Source organism: Pituophis catenifer, unplaced genomic scaffold (assembly GCF_029215685.1).
Source record: "Pituophis catenifer annectens isolate HBS135680 unplaced genomic scaffold, rPitCat1.0.hap2 SCAF_8, whole genome shotgun sequence".
NCBI lineage: Eukaryota > Metazoa > Chordata > Lepidosauria > Squamata > Colubridae > Pituophis > Pituophis catenifer.
In genome coordinates, this window is record NW_027256888.1 from 60305397 (window position 1) to 60327152 (window position 21756).

General features: G+C 34.5%; 1 protein-coding gene across 1 annotated transcript in view; it reads right to left on the reverse strand.

Moving 5' to 3' along the window:
* Positions 1 to 8216: 8216 nt before the first annotated feature.
* SGMS2 (sphingomyelin synthase 2) overlaps positions 8217 to 21756 on the reverse strand; it is a 37078-nt gene continuing 23538 nt past the window's right edge. Inside the window, exons 2-6 of the mRNA XM_070948542.1 lie at positions 19219 to 19870; positions 13801 to 13918; positions 10845 to 10998; positions 8952 to 9118; positions 8217 to 8487 (exon numbers count right to left, since the gene is read on the reverse strand). Coding sequence (XP_070804643.1) covers positions 8284 to 8487; positions 8952 to 9118; positions 10845 to 10998; positions 13801 to 13918; positions 19219 to 19673 — 1098 coding nt within the window. The 5' untranslated portion in view covers positions 19674 to 19870 and the 3' untranslated portion in view covers positions 8217 to 8283. The remainder of the gene's footprint in view (positions 8488 to 8951; positions 9119 to 10844; positions 10999 to 13800; positions 13919 to 19218; positions 19871 to 21756) is intronic.

The window sequence follows — 21756 nt, forward strand, 5'->3', positions numbered from 1 at the left end:
GTAATATTGATATTCCCAGTATAATTGCATATTAGTCTCTAAAAGCAGTTTTTTAAAAATATTATACTTTATTAAAGAAACACTTACATACACAATAACAGATATTAACATTTTAAAATATTTTTAAAATAGATTAAAATATACTAGCAATTAGATTAAATTACAAATTTAGACCAGTTTAAAAATGCGATTTCCTAAAAGATTGTGAAAACTTTATGCTAGTACCGATCATTTTCTTTGAAATGCTACAACTTGAATATGCCAAGATTTCTTGATTTAGAATACTTGAATATGTTAAGATAAATAAGTTATATAAATAATATATATAGACAAGAATTCTTAGATTAAATATAGAATGTTTTGATACAGAGATAATAACTAAAAAGTTATATACTTGTATTTAGCTGACAAATTCCGGCAAAGTCTGATTACCTTCAACAGTTAAATCCTTATGCACAATTATGTGTCTTTTTATTTGAAGGCTCCCTTTTTAATAATATTGATGATACTAAAATTGATTGTAATGGTTATCAATTGTTTTACTCCATGTCTGTTCTGGACTTCACATAGTAAATAAAACTACCCCAAAATTTTTAATCAATCAATAGTTTTAAACAATATAATGGTCCATTTTATAAAGTAAGTAATGTTTGTGTAAATAATAATTTCAGTACATAAGTCAGATTGTGCATTGTAGTTACAGATTCTTAGTACTTTTCATTCAAACATTTAAAAAAACGGTCTTAAGAATGTATTCATTTCCAAATATTTTTCTTATGCAATATAAACATAGTGACGTGACACAAATACTACAGTAATATGTTGTGACTTTTTCCATCAACCCTCTCAAATCCTCTTAGAAAGATGGTGCCAGTTGTTCTCAAGTAAGATCTGTGTCCTTTCTTTAGGATACTTTAAACAAATTAAGACACTTATGGTCCTTCAAATTTTGTTCAACATCTCTCCTCCTTATCTCAGTTTATGGTCCTCAATTTACACTTTCTTACTAACCTGTTTTGAAGCAACTGGGCAGTTCATAGAGTACTGATTCTATGTAAGCACAAAGGTGCAGGGAAAAATACAGAATTGTAATGAGGATTAGCACCTAATTTTTATAAACATGAATATGAAATTTTCTATTTTTATTTGGTAAAACAAACTAATACCTCGAATGGCTCCTTGCAGTATATACCAAAGTGTGTCCAAAGTCCTTTATATAGCTAGGAGGATCAGTGATTTTTTAAAAAATCAGCACATTTTTAAATCTCTAGTGATCTAAAAATGAAGAGTTATAGCACCTTCCAAGTACAGTTAAAATTGTATCTATCATCTGCTAGTTGTGAACAATTTTTAAAAATCTCACCTATGAAGCTATCAAGGCAGAATTTACACATCTAAATGTGTGTGTGTGTGTGTGTGTGTGTGTGTGTGTGTGTGTATAAAAACATTTTCAGTGAAAGGATGATAACTTCCCAGAATCTTAAGTAAAGGTCAGTCTTGCTCAGGGCCAACATTGCTGGGGATAAAATTTAGTAGATAATTTACTAGAGTTACAGAAAGTCATTTTCTTATTTTTATTTTTTTGTACAGGCATCTCCATTCAACTGAGGCTCTGGAAATTTTCCATGCATATATAGGTGATACCAAAGATTTCCCCTTTTTTCAAAAGACCAAAGCAACTGCTGAGAAGGATTTAAACTCCGGCTGTCCAATGTTATTGTCCAAATCAAACAAATCAATTTCTAAAGATTGGGGAGTCTTGGTTTTTAATAGGCTTATCCAATTATTTATCATTATTTCACTGGGAGTTGGGGGGCATATTATTATTATTCCTCTATCCTTTGCATTCTCAAGGCTATTGACAGTAAAAAAAAAAAAAAGCAGTAAATAATTTCCTCAGAATCTCCTTTAATGTAAGCTCCTCAGGCTACATCTATATCACTGTTTTTGAAGGAGAGCATAGCAAATTTAACTAACATTCAACCAATGAAGCTGATAGTGTATAATAGATGTTTGCTTGTACAAATCATATACTAGTTTGTGAACCATGTTTGAGTTTGGATTCCACCCATTTAAAATAATTGTTTAAGCAGACCATGGATAGTGAATCTGCGAATCCCACCCAATCAGTATTTATAATCCCTGCTGTTTTCTCATGAAGTGTTAGCATATTTATATAGCCCAGGCTCATGGGTAAGCATGCTAATAAATACAATTGTGATCACATAATGTACTCTGCGTCCAAAATAAATAATTCTATTACTTAACATGATGGTTCTTCTAATATGCTAAATTGTCACTGTAGATCCCATAATAAATTAAGCCACAATTGCAAATCTAGAGCAGATGTACAAATCTTGTTTGCTATATATTTCTCCTCCTGAGAAACTCCCAAAAGATATAAAATGACAAGTAGCAATGGCAAAAATACAACTATTACTACTAATAAATAAAATTCTTTAAAATGCAAACATCACATTTTTTATTTGAGCCTTTATGGTCTACAACAGAAAATATATTAAAGCTGAAAGATACTGAACAGTACGGAAAGCAATGCTTTCCATAGAGATCCTATAATATATACACCTGGGTTTAGTATTCAACATATCAAAAATATTTACTGCAAACTACCTGTTAGTTACAGGGTTACCAAGGGTAGGATCAAGAGCAATAACCATAAATATATATGTACATATAATGGTAGAAACAGCTATGGCTTCTATTAAAATCTTTTAATAGCATGTGTGTTTGTGTACAAAAACAAGCTCACTTAAGGCCATTCAAATCAGGCTTAATCTTGCTTAATATACTGAGCTGGGTTGCATATTATTCTTCCTGAATTAGGTTGCTATGAATACCTAAAAGCACCTGAATGAATAAGCACCTAAAATAGTACTATTTCAAAAATGCTGTTAGCAGCTCTTCACCAGTATTACAGATATTTTTTAAAAAAACATACCTAACAAAATATGTTCAACTGAAACTAGTTATATGGATACCTGTCAAGTGGACACTTATTTGTTTAAAGAATAATCTTAAAAAAGAGGTAGAAACTACTAAAAAGATGAACTGCATCAGAATAAGAATTTTAAATATGCCAAATTCATTTTTTTAACTTTTCGCATATATAGCACTATCAGGGGTAGGTTCTAACATTTTTTACTACCGGTTCTGTGGGCATGGTTTATTTTGTGGGCGTGGTTTGATAGTCATGTGACAATTCTTTAGGGTTTAGCAGAGATACTGGTCTACCAGGCTTTTAACTGCTTGCAGAGCCGTACCGGTCTACCCATTTGTTTTTGGAGCGTTCCGGGCTACCTATTTGTTTTTGAAGCGCACTGGTCTACCACCACACTGCCTTTTACCGCTGATCAGCTGTAGGGCGGCCCTTTGAAGTGCCATGGCAAGAGTTTAAACAGTTGTTTTCCTTCTAGCCGATCAGCTGGGACTTGGGAGGCAGCCAATAGATTGGGGGTGGAGCCAGGCAGAGGTGGTATTTACCGGTTCTCCGAACTACTCAAAATTTCCACTACCAGTTCGCAAGAACCAGGGAGAACCAGTAGCAATCCACCACTGATCACTGTCTTACTACATTGTTACCCATCTAAATCCACTTTTTAATAATTTCAAATTCCATTTCAGCTGGATTTAAGCTCTGCCTTTGGTTTGATTTCTAAATGTTTTAGTATAGTCCAGACTAAAATATTAACAATTATATTTTATATTTCAATTCCTTGTGCTGTATGCTAAGTTGCTCATTAAACTGTCTTATCCTCCTATTGTATTTCAGCTATGATTAGTCATTTTCAAAACCTTCCCATTATAATACATAGCAAGTAACAGCAGAGATCAGGCCTTCACAAGTTGTGATCTTTTGGCTGAGGCATCAACTAGGTTTTCTTTTGTAGGATAACTTAAGGATAAGAAACCTAAAAGGGTTGTCTAGGAAATAAAAGTATAAATAATTGTGTAATAAATATGAAGCTCATTCAGAATCTGAAGCAGCACATTCCCAAACATACCGAGATATATCTATATATAAGTATATACATATACACACACATACTTTTTAAAATTATTTTTTCTCATGGTTAACCATTGTCCAATCAATAATGTTTAAAATCCTTTCCTTCAGGTAGAGTGTTTGTTTTTTAGAGTACTAATTGGCAAGATGGTACAAACCAGCACAGTTAATTAACAGTTTATTATAGTTATCTGAAACAACTAAATAGCCACAGGTTGTTTATCCCATCCCAGAGGATTACTTCATAGAGGCTATTTCTGAACATAACTATTTATGTGCTAAAAAAAAGGAATAGAAAGTGAGAGCTCAACATTTCTCATATTTAAATTTCTATTACTTTTTAAAAGTATCTTCAGGTGGATTTGTTTTTCTCTTTGTGCATTTTCTGAAACACAGCACTATATTAACCTTAAAGACTAGATTTTCCCCTATTTTATCTTTAAAATGATAGGATTGTTTTAAATTCACTGAAAATTAATGAAGATAGTGTTTGTTTGTTAAGGATCATTTGTATTTAAAATACTTGAATGGCGCTTAACAAGAAAAAATTGTGTGGCTTAAGGTGAGGATGAAAGCTGCTTCATGACATTTTTTCCTTCAAAATCATTGCCCATAAAACCATAGAAAACATGTGTTATGTTCTCTAGATTGTTTTCAGCAGCAATTTCAAATGTATCTTTTTCATTGGAATGGGCTTTCTCTGAACCATTCTTTAACTGCCATATAATAAGACAAATTTATTTATTTATAAAATTTAGAGAAATGTGTATGATTGGGGATTTCCAATCTGTTTTGCCAATATGAACGTTTCAAATTTTGACAGTGTATCATTACAATGGCTGTGATGGGGGAATACTGATAGTCATAAAAATGACTCTCATTAAAGGAGATGTCTACAAGGAAATTATTAGTGTCCACACATGGGACTCCAAGTTTAGGCCATCAACAATGTTTTCAAACTGTTTCCACTTCAAACTTCTATATCAGTGGTTCTCAACCTTTCTTCACTATAGATCCCCTTTAAATACCTTTTGTGGTCACGGATGATGGCCACGGACTCCCAAGACTTAACTCAAAATCTAAATCATAGCATTTCTTCAAGCCTTCTTTTACCCCATGATGATATAGTGCCCCCCCCCAAGGCATCTGCAGACCAAGGTTGAGAACCATTGTTTTATGTTCAAAGGTGCTTTTTTCAGGAGGCAACTAGACTTGTTTTTTCTTTTGAAGTCATTTCGCTTCTCATCCAAGAAGCTTCTTCACCTCTGACAGGATAATGGGGTATGGAATGAGGAGGATAGTTGGGAATGGTCCTTTGGGACAACCATGACCTGGATGACTGAGAATCTCTACACTGTTCTATATTATTTTTAAAGGACCAACACTTTAGGAAGCTGTTTAGATTGGTTTCTCCTGAATTATTATCACTAGTTTTGAGTCTAATTATGGTAATTTTCCTGTAGAAGTAAGCTGTCTTCTATATTGTTACAGTACTTATTTTTGAAACATACATTTTTAGCCTAGTTTGAAAGGCACTTGATATAATAAAATGTCGCTTGAGGTGGTCTTTGGAAAATTGCCAATACATGCATACATACACATACACATACACACACACACACACACGGAGGGAGGGAGGGAGGGAGAGGGAGAGAGGGAGAGAGAGAGAGAGAGAGAGAGAGAGAGAGAGAGAGAGAGAGAGAGAGAGAATGAATCAAAACAGAATTCACAGCCAGCACGAATTCTACATTCTGCATCTGTATATGTGAGTGTGTGTAGCAAAGAGTTCTTCTTTACGCTTCAATCTTAATTTCATATACCGTATTTCTGGACTCCAGCTGTTGTGTCCTATTAAGATGAAGCTAAAAACAAATTTATCTGTATTTTAAGTTCTGAATTTGAATTTCTCATTTTGTTAGTGACATCTATGTTTTGACTAAAAGGTATAGTTTTCCATGTGACATAGATATCCTGAAAGCAAATTAGGCCATAATAAGGCATTTGATTTGAATATCACACTTTTACTATAATCTATGATTAGATTTTATTGTTTGCTATACCAGAATTTGTGATCTTCTGAAAATTAATTCTATATGACCTTGTATACAATAGTTATGTTAATCTATGAAAACAAAAATTCAGAAGCAAACTGGTAGCACCTTTTCTAGTTAACAAATTTTAGTGAAAAACAAAAGCTTTCAGAAAATTTTCACCAAACTCCATCTGTTTTTTTTAAATTTGATCTTACAAATTTTTTAATGTTGACTTTTCTAATTTATTTCCTTGTTATGTAATTATAAACTACAGAATATTTAAAAGTTATATTAATTAAAGCAAATGTGAATAGTGATTTTCTGAATATTGCCTTTACTGACACATTATAAAAGCATATTATAATATGGACAAATACAATCTATTTAATTGCTATAGGTTGTAATTCTAGTAGCATTGTTTGGTTTTTGAGCCAAACTGAACAAAAGTAGTGGGCCATGTAAATTTTTGTGTGCATGAGCTTAATAAATACTTCAGGTGTTCCAACATACTAAGTTTATATTATAAAAAGAGACTTTGTTCAAACAAACAATCCTTGAAAAGAAGAAGATATCAGATTGGCCATGTGACCATTTAATAATAAATAGTGTTAGGTAATAGTGAAACAAAATATTCAGTGGAAAAACTTTAGCATAACAACTCAAATGCCAAAGGAAAGCAAAAATGATATTCATCAGTAAATGCATCATATCTACCTCAATGTTTTAGTGAATGCAATTTAAAAAAACATTGAAAAAATATTTTCAAGACACCAATTTAGATGACACTAAAGCCAGGAAGTATGAATTGCTGTTGTTCTTGGTCTTAAATGCTTATTTCAATTTGTTATTTTTAATGCATTGTATTGTATGGTGATATGCATATGTATTTCAGTAACCATCACAACAGAATATTGACAATTCTACTGCTACTTTGCGCAGAAGGCGTTTTTAATCCAGGAGAGGCTTTCATTAGTAGAATGATAATTATTGTTTTCCCCTTTTCCCTGAAGGCTTCTGTATCACTCCCAAGCTGTTTTGAAGGGGAACTTAATGAACTAGGTTAAATCTGGGGAAAAGGCAAAAAAGGCAGAAGGGAAGCACCAAAATCATTTATTTTCCTTTTCTGGTAATAGGAACTTCAAAGGCGCTCTTGTCAACAGATGGATATAGACTGGATACAACCCCTTCAAAATTATGAGATGCCTTCTGAATGCTGAAAATTGTTATTAGACCACTTTCTTTATTAAGTGATATACTATCTTTTCAATTGTTGTCTGAAGGATGGTCAATATTTGCTATGATTGCAGACTCTCCATATAATTCATCTATTGAGCATTAACTGTGAATGTTAATGTTCAAAAAATGCATCCAGTACATCTGCCGCAAAATCATGCAAACTAATTGACCAGTAGAAAATAAATAATCCTTTTGACATATGTATGTTATTTTAACAATAAATTAATTTACCTCTTCTCTTTTAGGACATTGATGACATTAGTAGACATTATTTCTAGCTTACAGTATCATCAGGTAAAATAGGTTTTATTTTCATATATAAAATTACCACATAAAAAAAAAAGTTAACAGAGGATAGCATGTACCAGTAGATACAGTGGTGGCATTATGGGGTCATAATATAATTCATTCCCATAAAAGAATATAAAAGATCACGTTCTCTTCTGGTTTTACCAGTTATATGTAACAGGCCTTATATATGCACCAGTCGGATTTAACACCTCTGCCTGCCAATTTCTGTCACTCTCAGCTTGAGAGACCAGTATTGTGCCTTTTACCTTAAAAAAAAAATTATTTTTGCTCATCAAACTGCAGAAATCTGAAGCTGATATTTTGTTTCAGAGCTTCTGTGGGTGAATGATATTTAACAACAGATGGTGTGATGTGTACTTTGGCACCTCTTAATCTCATTAAGAAGCCAACATCCTGGCTCTTTTCCTCAGGAAGTATTATATTGGCACTGGAGTGTCATCGAATGCCAATGTCTACTAATACTGAAGAGTGGGATGAAACTGTACAATATGACTATAAAAAAATACCAAGGGATAGCTATTATTTTCTAATGGCTACAAAAGTCTTTTCTCAGATCAATTGCACAGAGTCTGCTCCACTTCTTCAATAAACAATCTAGTCATCTTGAGAGCTTTGGTTATAGCATAAGTGTTTTGGTAAAAAGGAAAAATAATATGCATGTTTTTGCCTTCATCTTCTTCAGGTGGATTTTTCATTGTCCTCTCCCGTTTTCTGCACACGGGAATATTTTTTGCAGGAAGACTTGAAACAACCAGGAGGCCATGTTATTGGCCATGAGAAACTGCAAGGAACTGAGCCTTGTACATTCTTCTCAAAGAAATTGAATATTGGATACCACCATGCTCGAGACAGAAAGTTAGTCTGTGATGATATTTTCAAGTTCTGTATTAAGAAAAAATTATTAAAATCATGTTTAGATTGCATTAAAAACACAGTTACAGCCACCAGAAATATTCTTTTCCTTAAACTGAAAGCACTGTCACTGTATCATTCTGTTAAAGTTTAACACAATTAACTACTGTAAATATATTCTTTTCTCACCTACTATTATAAATTGCATTTTTGTGTAAAATTTTAAGGTCCTACTTTAGTGAAAAAGGAATATTTAGCCCTATTTGTATTGCTGTTTTCCTATGAAGAGCTCGAAGAGTTCCTTGCTTGATGCTTGGCATATATGAGCAACTGAGTTAGTTGTGACCTTCTTAATTTCATATATGTGGCTACTGATAGTTACTTTATGCACTTTGGCTTATGATTTAACATATGCATATGGTTGAACATATATATCTCAAGCCCAACATTTAAAATTCATTTTAACATTTAAAGTTGGCATGGCTGCTGCTTACCTTTTCGTTAGCCATTGCGTGATACCACCAGAAGAGTCTAGTTGTGATGAAATAAGCAATGACAACATCTACAGTGTAATGCTCATGTCCTACCAGGATACAGATTATTCCAGCAACACTCATACACCAGCAAATCAAGTGATACCACCAAAAGTGACGAGGTGAATCTGTCAAAAAAAAAAAATCATATAAAACATGGGCAATCATATTCTATTCTGGGGACTACAGTTCAAAATTACAGTTATATTCAAGAGTCTTGCCAGATGGAAGATACAAGGTGTTTATAATTTGGAAGAATGGTATAAGGAGGTATGGGATATTGCCATAAATGATAAATTGACTTGCAATATTAAAGTAAGGAGGGGCATAATGAAGGTAAACAATTTCAATGGAATCTGGAAACAGTTCCTAATATATGTGTTTTCTGGAGGAAGAGGGATACCACCACCAGAAGAAGCTTTAAGATTCTGGAAGCAGGAATGATCCCGAGGGGTGGGGGAGCACTTGTTGATTGTTTGTATTCTGTATATTGTTATATATTATATATTATGTTTCATGTATGTTATGTATGTTAATTTCTTTTTTTTTTTATGTTAATAATAAAAAATATGGGGAAAAAAAGAGTCTTGCCAGGTGACTGGAGAAGGACAAATGGTCCTGCTATCTTCAATACTGGGAAAAGGGAGACTAAGTAATTATAGGCACAAGCAAGTATGTATATGTATATGCCTAAATGCATATATGTGTTCCCCTCCAAATTCTGAAATAGGTTATTAAGCAGAATGTTTTTGAGAATTTTGAAAAGAATCCATTGCTTGGCAGCAGCCAGCATGGTTTTATCAAGAAAAACATGGTAAAACAAACTGTTTTCCCTTTTTGATAGAATGACCAGTTTAGCTATCCAGAGGCATGCCAATAGATAAATTATACATGATTTCAGGAATGTAATCAACAAGGTCTTCCATGAAAATCTAATTGAAATGTCAATAGCTAGCTACAGAGCTGGTTGAACAAACATATCTAACAGGTGTACATTAGTGAGTGTCAAGTGGTTTACTGCAGAGTTTTGTACTATTCAAAGCACACTACTGGATGATAACATATATTTTAAGTGACTTAAACATAAAGGTATAAAGGACAGTATCAAGGTTCAAGAGGAATATGACAAGTTGCAACAATAGATAGAAACCAACAAGATGAGTCCAGTAAATGGATAGGAAAAAACAAAGGTGTGAGCATAGGGTGGAAAGGACTACATTCGACAGTGGTATGCATGAAAAGGATGTAGGTGGATCACATGTCAAATATGAGTCAGCCTAGGATGTGAGGCAATTGCAAACAAAAAAAAAGTATGGAAGGGGATGGAATGGAATCCTAGGCTGTATCATTAGAATGATACAAGATAACAAGAAATCACTGTTCTTTTTACTCTGTATTGGGCAGACTGTACTTAGAATATCACATCCACTTCTGGGCACCACAGTTTAGAGGACATTGATACTCTGAAACATGTCCAAAAAGCAATTAAGATGATGAGGGCCTTGGAATGAAAAACTTATGAGGAATGATTATAAGCTACACATATATTCAGAGAACAGAGGACTATAGTGATGTGATTTTTAATTCTTAGTATATTCTTACAAGTGTATGGTCTGCTTTTTTCCAGATCAACTAAATGTACATTCATTGGTTGCACGAGGAATTGACTAACTTATTGCCCAAGCCCGACATCATGGACTGAGAATGACTGGCCCAAAGTTACCCAGGACCAATCATAGACTTTTAAAGGGAGAATACAACTCATAGTCTTCTGATTTCTAGCCTGGTACTGGCATTAAACATTTTTGTGAAAATATTTTTATTTTTGAAAAAAATGCAAATATTGAAACTTACATTCTTTAATAAATAGGTAAGTGAGTGTTAAGATTACAGTGTGTCCACTGAATAGAAAATCTCCACATAAGATATGTGAGCCTGTTATAGACAGGCCACCTCCAGAAATTAGTTGCAGAATTCGCTGAACTTTAGCTTGAGAATCACCATTTAGCTAGAATTAAGTAAAAAAGAGGGGGAATTGTTATATTAAAGGGTACATTTGACATTTCAACACAAATTAAAATTAAAATAATAAAATGCATAAAAGTACACAAAATAATTTATAACATTTTATAGTATCTATGTGAAAATCAGCAAAGAGGTTCACAACAATTAAAAGCCAATGGAGCATCATTAATTATTATACGAAGCAAACCATTTGGATCCTTGGCAGACAAGTTTCAGTCCGGGATACAGTGTACAAATTGTACTGGTCATACTTGTGGATGATCTTTGGAGAAGCTGGGTTTGGGGAAAAGCAACCTTCCTGGTATTCTTTGATCTCTTAAAGGCCTTCAGTCCATAGCATCCTTCTCTGGTGGGCTGGAATAAGGGGAGACATTGTCTTACAATGAATCTCCTCCTTTCTAAAAGATCAATTCCAATTGGTAGGGAAGGGGAAGTCTACTTGTAAAACTTTAATTTGTGGACTGCCTCAGAATTTTCACTCTGAACTGAGTTTTGTTTCCCTGTTCAGAAGTAATTTGTAATTTGGTGCTCCTCTTAATTCAGAGTTTCTTCTCACTAAGCAGATGACAGCTTTTGTACAGCATTTTGATTGTGGCTACTGATGAATCAAGAGGCTTTTTTACGTTGTGTTGTCTTTTCTTTTTAACCGAAAATGTAAATAAAGAATTTTTTTTTTAAAAAAGAGGCTCTTCTCACAGTCATTCATGCCCTAGTCACTTGCTATTTGAAATATTGTAATGAACTGCCCCTGAAGAACATTTAGAAGCTGCATCTTTTACATAAAATGGCATCCTAGACTGTGATGGATTTTTCCTGATATACCTGAGTGACTCTGCTGCTTCAAGAACTGTACTGGTTGACAATTAGCTTTCACATGCAATTCATTTTATTTATTTTATTTATTTTTATTTTATTTATGCTTTGTCAAGCATATATAACAGGTAAAAGTATAAACATAATTTGAATACATGAAAAGAGTAAGAGTAAAAAGGAATATTTGGACAGGGACGGTAGGCACGCTGGTGCACTTATGCACGCCCCTTACAGACCTCTTAGGAATGGGGTGAGGTCAACAGTAGACAGTATATGGTTAAAGTTTTGGGGGTTTGGGAAAAAAACTACAGAGTCAGGTAGTGCATTCCAGGCATTGACCACTCTGATACTGAAGTCATATTTTCTGCAATCAAGTTTGGAACAGTTTATCTTGAGTTTGTATCTATTATTTGCTCGTGTATTGTTGTGGTTGAAGCTGAAGTAGTCATTGACAGGTAGGACATTGTGGCAGATAATTTTATGTACTACGCTTAGGTCAGACCGAAGTCGGCGTAGTTCTAAGTTGTCTAAGCCCAAAATTTGAAGTCTGGTGGCATAAGGTATTTTATTGAAGATAGAGGAATGGAGGACTCTTCTTGTAAAATATCTCTGGACTCTCTCAATTGTATTTATGTCCAACAGTGCAGTGCGGGTTATCAGCCCTTGCTTATCAATGGAGACCGAGTGGAGCAAGTGGCCAGTTTTAATTTCTTGGTGTTATCATAAAAAAGGACCTGACCTGGGGCACTCGCATTGCAGCACTGGTCAAAAGGGCCCAGCAGAGATTATACTACCTGAGACTTCTCAGGAAACAACTGAATGAAAAACTGCTGGTGATCTTCTACCGCTGCACCATAGAGAGTATTTTAACTTACTGCACCTGTGTATAGTTTGCCAATTGCACAGTGCACAGTGGCAGATAGGACAGCACTCCAGAGGGTTAACGTCACTGCCCAGAGGATCATTGGTTGCCCTCTCCCCTCTTTGGAAGAGCTTTATAGCTCCCGCTGCCTTAAGAAGGTTCAAAACATTCTTAAAGATCCATCTCATCCTGGGGACCCTTTTTTTGAACTATTACCATCTGGCAGACAGCACAGGATAATAAAAACAAGGATAAATAGGCTGAAAAACAGCTTCTATCCCAAGGCAGTAACTATTGAATTTTACCGTAGTGCAATATGTAGTGTAATATTAATGCAGTATCAGGGGTTTTCAATTCAATTGTATAGAATGTGAAGGATGTGTGTTTGTGTTTTATTTTTATAGTTATAATGTATACTGAAGATGGCATTTAATTTCGTTGTACAAGGTGCAATGACAATAAACTGAACTAAACTAAACTAAACTAAACTAAACTAAACTAAACTAAACTAAACTAAACTAAACTAAACTAAACTAAACTAAACTAAACTAAACTAAGGTTCTACATGGTTCTGGCCCTAGTTATCTAAGACTGACTTCTCCTATATTCATTTGTCAATGTGACCAGACCTAATACAGTCAACTCCTTCCTGGTTATTATCTTTATGAAACTGCCATCTGAGAAGGCCCAGGAAGCTGGCTGATGGCTTTCCTTCTTTTCTTGAAACTCCCTCCAAGTGGAGATTTCAAGGCCTCACTGTCCCTCCTGAGCTGTCAAAATGTATGCTCCATCTTGTACAGGCAGAGGGGCTGCTTTGATTGGAACTGGGATTTGTGAACACATGGCTTTTTCTTTCTCAATTTTTAATATTTTGATTTTGCCATTTTTAAAAAAATGTACATGAAGGTGTCATGTCTTTTCTGAAAACCTTCAAGATTGGGAAGCATACAAATGAAGTAGCATAATGATATCTATGAAACTCTGTGTGTGTGTGTGTGTGTACAGTTAATATATAATCCTTCTAAGGATATGTTTACAATTACACGGGCTTACAATGCGTTAAGCAATAGCTTTCATACTTTTGTATATATTTATACAAAGTCAGCTTACCTTTGGAGCACACTGAAAATGCATTCCAGGTACAGGTAAAGTGGTGACATACATGGTAATGCACCGATAGAGGTACAGAGTTCCCAATATAAAAAAGAACCTTCGTCCTACTATTGATCTGAAATATATATAAACACAAACATATTGAGGTAAGAATTCTAAGGCATAATGCTAGCAGTATACAACATGCCTATGAAAAAAGATGTTATAATGGCAGGTATAACACAGTGGAATAAAATTTATATAAAAAAATGAAGAACCACTTCCTGCTCCAAAGTTACGTTTTGATTATATTAGTTTCAGAAGGGTGAGAAAAAAAAAATCTAAAATAGTACTTTTCTTCTATATTTAGCTAGTGGCTATGAAAATCATAACATTGGACCTTTTTTGCACAACATAATTTTAGACATTACAGTAATATAAAACGATATCTGAGCATTTCATAGTAGAATTTTGGATTGTCAGAAGTTAGCAGCATGCATACTTAACATAGGCTTAGCTTTTAAATAATACAAAAAAAGAAAAACCTACTACATTTCTGATTTGCTACTCTGCTTTAATTGAGAAGGTCCTTGAATGAGCAATTTCAATAGTATTATGAGGTACCCTATCTCCCCAAAATATTGAGATGGGAATCAATTACCTTGCTTTAACCAATGAATTTGTTGGATAGAGTGAAGCAGGAAGGTATCTTTATTTAGGGACCGTGACATAAGTATGCATGAACAATAATAATAATAATAATAATAATAATAATAATAATAATAATAATAATAATAATAATAATAATAATAATAATAATAATAATTTTATTTATATACTGCCCTTCTCCCGAAGAACTCGGGGCGGTGTACAGCCAAGATTAAAACATAAATATACAATATCGTAGTTAAAATTAATTAAAATCATTAAATAGTTTTGGCCAAATTTTAAAACCCAATATTAAAACATTCAGTTAGACAGCCCCGCCTGTTGGAACAGTAGGGTCTTAAGGGCACAGCGAAAGACCCAGAAGTCAGAGATGTTACGAATATCCGGGGGCAATTCATTCCAAAGGGCAGGAGCTCCGACAAAGAAGGCTCTCCTCCAGGGTACCGCCAGCCGACATAACTTGGCCGACAGTACCCTGAGGAGTCCCTCTCTGTGGGAGCGAACTGGTCGGTGGGAGGCTGTTGGTGGCAGAAGGCGGTCCCGTAGATATCCTGGTCCTATGCCATGGAGCGCTTTAAAGGTGGTGACCAACACCTTGAATTGAACTCGGAAGACCACTGGGAGCCAGTGCAGCTCGCACAGGAGAGGTGTTACATGGGCATAACGAGGTGCGCCCATAACCACCCGCGTGGCCGCATTGAGTTATCCTCACTTTCTTTAAAGGTAACAGTAATAATGCTACTGAAAACTATATAGTAACAAATTCTACTGTAGTCAGCCAATGCAGCCTAAATCACATTTGGTTAATTCAAATAATCTGTACTCTCATAAGAATTCAATATATAAATACCATTACAGATTCTATTATTAATATATATCTTAATGTGGAAAAAAGAATTATTTACAAAATATCGGTCAACAATAATTTTTTATTTCTAAACATATACTTGCATACATATCCATAATATTGTTCTATTTCAGGGTAAGCAAGTTATACAAAATGCAGAATGAAAGTAAGAAATATTAAAGCAAAGAAATTATAGACATGAGATAAGGACAAGAAATATAGATAAACCATTCAATACCCTATTAATATCTTTCTATTCTTTTAAACAATCCTTGTTTCCACCCTGTCCACAACTTGTTTCATACATTTTCTTTTTTTTCTTTAAACTACCTATTCTTTATTTTTTATTACCCCATCAACTTCAACAAGAACAATCCAATTCATCCAGAGGCCTTCTCTGTCCCCCTGCTGGATTATATTTCCTCCTTCATATATTTTTCTGGCATTCAGTCCTAATTCATTATAAAATGAATCTACATCACAAGACCAAGGATTACCACAGTATTCCTTTCAAATTACTCATTTCTGTATTCCATTAAGCACCCATTCATTCTTTTTTATAGATTTTATTAACATTTTCACGTAGAATAAAAACTAACAAGAACTAATACCGGTATTTAGAATGAAAAAAAGGAAAAATTTAAAATAGAAGAAAAAAGCAAAAGTAGAGGCAGTAATTTAAGTAGAAATTAAAGAAAAGAAAAAATTACAAAGAAGTGACTTCCGATTTTCTTTTACAGCAGTTATAAATATAATATAACCTCTTACTCTAAGGTTACAGCATTGAATAAATGTAATCATAATCTATTATTTTTATTCTAATCAAAATCATGTATGATTCATAATATCATTTTTTCTATTTTCCATAAAAAGTCAATAAGGGGTTAGCAGTAAATTTAGACAATGTCCTAGCTCTAATTAAAACAGTCAATTTGTCCATTTCAACAAATTCCATCATTTTCACTATCCATTTCATATACATTTTGGGTAAAGACAAATATTTTCACATATAATAGCTCACTGCAATCGTCATATATAAAAATGAAACTCCATATTTTTTTTCTAGCTTCTTATCCATCCAAAGTCTCTCGTTTCAATGATATATGACCTTCTCTCCTTGTTTTCACATACACTTAGATCTCTTGTTCCCATTGCATCCATGTTTCTATGAAATACCCAGTTTTAATACTGATATAACAAAGTGAGGTCTATAGTGTTATTTCTGCATTCTTTTAACAAATATTCATTTCTCATAACAGATCACAAATTATCTACTCTCTTTCTGCCAGCATTTCACCATCTTATTATTTCTTCACTCATTTTCTATCTTATTTACTAGGAAACACAAATTCATTTTTCTGTTCTACTTTTTTGCCAATTATGCATAACTCATAATTGCTCATTGAAATCTTCCTTTTCAAACATAATTATATTCATCTTCAGTGCATTAATGTTTAGAGCTATGCTCCTTGTTGCATCATACAGTCTAACATTCATGACAAATCATCTGTTTACAGTTAAAACAATACAGCATAATCTACATACAAAAGTACACGCACATCCATACATCCAAACAACATACCTCAAATTACCCTACAAACATTTCTTATATGTCTACACATAAAGGCCAACACACATCCAATAAACATTCCATGACACATCCAATAAACATTCCACTTATATTGTTCTTATGGTGTGGTGGCACAGTGGCTAGAATACAGTATTACAGGCTAACTGAGCTCACTACCAGGAGTTTGATTCTGACCAGCTCAAAGTTGATACAAGCTTCCATCCTTCTAAGATCAGTAGAATGAAGACCCAGATTGTTGGGGATAATACAGTATGCTGACTCTGTGAACTACTTAGAGAGGACTATAAAGTACTATGAAGCGTTATATAAGTCTAAGTGCTATTGCTATGGTAATCAGCAATCAACATTCATTCCATATTCATGCAAAGCATTCAGTATTTCAAGCCTACTCATTATTATATGCTTTCTCTAAATAAACAAACCTATGAAAAACTTTTTCACATGTACATATTTCTCAATGAACAACTTGAGAGCAAAAATGTTGCTTGCATATATCTTTCTGCCACAAAGTCATACTGCGCTTGTCAAATGTTATTGTCACCTCTTGTAACTCAATCAAAACATTACCGAAGTCATTACTTTAAAAAATGTGTTTTGCATTTATTTTTACTTTGTACAAGGAGAAAAGTAATGGCATTCTTTCCATCATCAAGCATAGATGCAGTTTTCATGTTTGATAAGCAACTGACAAAATGATTCCTTAAGCAAACCACACCCATATTTTAACATTATTCCAGTTATAGCATATGCCCAGGGTTATTGAAATTCAGGTGGCATACTAGTTTAAATCATCACCACCACCACCATCATCATTGTATTTTTATCTATATTTTCACCACTGCCATTTTCAACATACTTCCAGCATTTATGATATGCTTTTCATCAAATATTTTGGAACAAACTTATTTTTTTCCATACTGATCTATTCTACTTCTAGCATTACCCCATTTCAGTTTCATCTGAAATTATTTCATCATTTTTATTTTTCTCTTATTCTCATTTTTTGTAGCAATAACCATTTTTCATCCACAGCCTACGTTTCATTTTGTTATTCCACTAAGTCACCTCCCGATTTTCACTCTCTTCTCTTTTACTTCTTATCTTTCCAAAATGATCTATTTCTTGGTCGTTAAGCTAGCCACTAAGTTGTCAAGCAAACCACATAGTCATAAGCTTGAACTATTTTATCCAGTGGGCATTTTTGCTATTAAATAGCATAAAATGATGCAAAACACCATCACAAGACCATCACAAGACTGTAAGGTTGTAAATGCAAATAGGCTGCCCAGCGCTCACAAATGATCACATGACCACAGGGGTGATGCTGCAGTCATAACTTCAAGGATGTTTTTTTAAAAAAAATTCTGTGTAGTTTAGAACAGTCCTAAATCAAGGACTACCTGTAGATCAGTTTCATTCAGATCTATTACAATCTTCCCCTTTCTCTTAGTTTCACATACCCACAATATATCCTTTTATTTTCATCTGCTAATTCTTTTCTTCATGCCTATTATCATTTTTTTACATTCCAAGTCACAAGTCACTATATGCCATAATCATCATAAATATGATACTAGATAGATATTGATCTCTGCCATTCATCATGGTTTCTACCAATTAAGACTTTATTTTATATGTTTATATCTATATAAATTTTTACATCATACAAGTAAATAAATAAATAAAATAGGCTAAATTCCCAAACTTACTTTGATAAGCACAGTTTCAGCACATTCTATCCAACATTCCACCAATAGAAGCAAACCCCAGTTTTATCCTAATCTGTTAATCTTATTCTGTGCAAATTACAATTCATAAACTATAAATTACCTAGCCAGTTAGCATATATTATCCACATCTCTCCAACTTGAAGCAGTGGTAAAATTCAATTTTTTTTACTACTGGTTCTGTGGGCGTGGCTTGGTGGGCATGGTGTGGCTTGATGGGCATGGCAGGGGAAGAATACTGCAAAATCCCCATTCCCTCCCTACTCCTGGGGGAAGGTATTGCAAAATCTCCATTCCCACGCCACTCTGGGGCACGCCAGAGGTGGTATTTGTCGGTTCTCCGAACTACTCAAAATTTCCACTACCGGTTCTCCAAAACCTGTGAGAACCTGCTGGATTTCACCCGACTTGAAGGTATTTGCTATATTTTGACATTCAGAATGCAGATTCTTTATTTCTACAATTGCATTATTGTAATTGCAAAAATCTTTATTAGCATCTCAAATCTATTGATTTTGTAGATCATTGTATACAGTGCATTTTAAAACATCTAAAGTTCTGTTTCCATAATAAGAAAAAATAAAAGCAAAAAACCTACTTACTTGTATTTAAGAAACAGCCATTGGATTATCCATATTCCAACAAGGATAATTCCATTTATTTCTGATACAGAAAAAGCCCATTCCACGCGATCAATATAATCAAAAAATTTATCTGGCAACGGAGGACTGAGCTCCTTGGGAGGTACCCTCTCATGTACCACTGTGATCATGACAGTTGTTAAAACTAAATTGAAGACAGCATATACAAAGGCAATGCCCGTTTTCCACCATTCCAAAGGAAACTTGTTTCTAGATTCAGTGGGCATGGAAATTTGTATGTATTCTGGATAATTTTTAGCACCTTTTCGCAAACCATTGGATAAACTCTTTGGTTTGTTGCTGCCATTCTTGTTTTCCTCGCTAACAGTCAGAGCAGGTCGAGCATAACCATTGGAAGTTTCATTGGTCTGGCCTTCCATATGTTCTTCAAGCTTTGCTGTCTCTATGGTATCCATCAGGTTTAATATGTGTGATTAATGGATTCTAGTTTAATTTCCAAAAATATCTTTCACTTCTTTTTTTAAAGTCTTCCTCATTCACTTTCGCCCACTTTTATTCTTTTAACAAAGCATACAGAAACTGTAGGTCCCACTTTGAGCTACAGCTTTGGTTCTTCGGTAGATTTTTCTTTTAAGGATCATCAACATGCTACCTGAAATTACATTTAGGATACAATAATTAGCACTGTTAGACATACATATATCCACATATAGATCATTTTGCATTATAAAAGATATATAATAAAAAAGAAATATAATAAAAAGAACAGAGAATCATGAATTTAGGAGGATTCCTTAGTTCAATAACAGTTTACATAAAAGTTTAGACAACCTAGGTTTAATTCTCTTTGGAGTTACAGGCACAAATAAACCAAATAATATTTGATATGCTGAGCTAAAATGTGGCTTAAATGTTTTTGATCAAGCATGTTGTTTTTTTGTAAACTATAATTTAGGGCTTATTATTTGTGCACATGTAACTAACTGTGGCTTAGTCAGTAAAGTACGGTATGATTAAACTTTGCCTTATTGTTTTATGTCAGGGGTGTCAAATCTGCGACCCATGAGCCGAATGCGTCACTCACTGGCCGTGCCTACCCGTTCTAGCAAAGGGGAAAAAAGTCACGAAAAAAAAAGTACATTATGTGACAACAATGTGATGACATGAGTTTGACACCTGTTTTATGTGAACCAAGGCAACATATGTATTGCATTATTAGAGAGCTTGGACTCATCCTTTGGCCAAAAAAAATATAAATCCCACCCTTCATCATTAGAAACACTAGTCAGCTCTTGTACACTTCCTGCATTAGGATTGAACAAACAGAGGGGGGAAACTCATTAGATAAACAAAAGTAATCAACTATCATTTGTTGTTATTCTGTGGAATACAGAAAAGGTTTGGTTTTTTTAAAAAGAGAAGAGAGGCCAGTGGTGGGTTGCCCCCGGTTCGGACTGGTTCGCAAGAACCGGTAGTAAAACTGTCAAGAGGCTCTGCCCATGGACCCGGACCAGTGGTGGGTTCCTCCCGGTCCGGTCCGGTTCGGCCGAGCCAGTAGCGGTGACAATATGATGTCACCGAACTGGTTCTCCCCCCCCCCGCCCTCCCTCCTTACCTTTTATTTGGTCCCACCCCCAATCTATTGCTGCCTCCTGAGTCCCAGCTGATGACTAGAGGGAAAAAAACTGTTTAAACTCTTGCCGCGGGGCTTCAAAGGGCCGTCCTACAGCTGATCAGTGTTAAAAGCAAACAAATGAGTCGGGTCGAAAGTGCGAGGACTTGGTCGTAAGTGCAAGGACCTTCCAGAAATGACTCTGACCAGCTAGCCATGCCCACCTAGTCACATGACCTCCAAACCACACCCACAAAATAAGCCACGCCCACAGAACCGGTAGTAAAAAAATTTAGAACCCACCCCTGACCCGGACGTCATCAGGAAGCTTCTGCACATGCGTGCGGCCTCATTGCGAACCGGTAGTAAAGGTAATCTGCCCACCCTTGAGAGAGGCATATAGATTTGCACTTTCTTATGTGCTAAAATAATGTGTTTGTATAAATGGTAAAGCATGGTATAAGGAACTTACAATGTTCCTTACAATATTTACTATATTAAATATCCCCCCTTAGATTTGGTTGAAGAATGCTCCAGCCTTCATGCTGGAGGGTGGGGGTGCAGAAATACCATGAACAATCTATAGTAAACAAGCAGTAAAAGGAATATGGTCTGAATATTCTAGTCACTATAGCTTTACAATGCTTAAACTGACTCATATCTATTTTCATACCACTGTACATAAAATAATCAGCCAAAAGGATATCGCAAATACAAAAATAGGACAGTTACTTCAGTAATGGTAAATCTATGTTACAAATACTTTATGGAAAGCAAAATTCAATAAAAGTCTGGATGCCACAGAACAAGCTCAAATTAAAGCCAACTGAGAGAAAGTAGCTGTTTATACAATAGGATTCTATCAATGCTGATATTATCTCTGCGTGGGCGAATAGTCTCTGCAAAGAGTAAACTGACAATTTGAG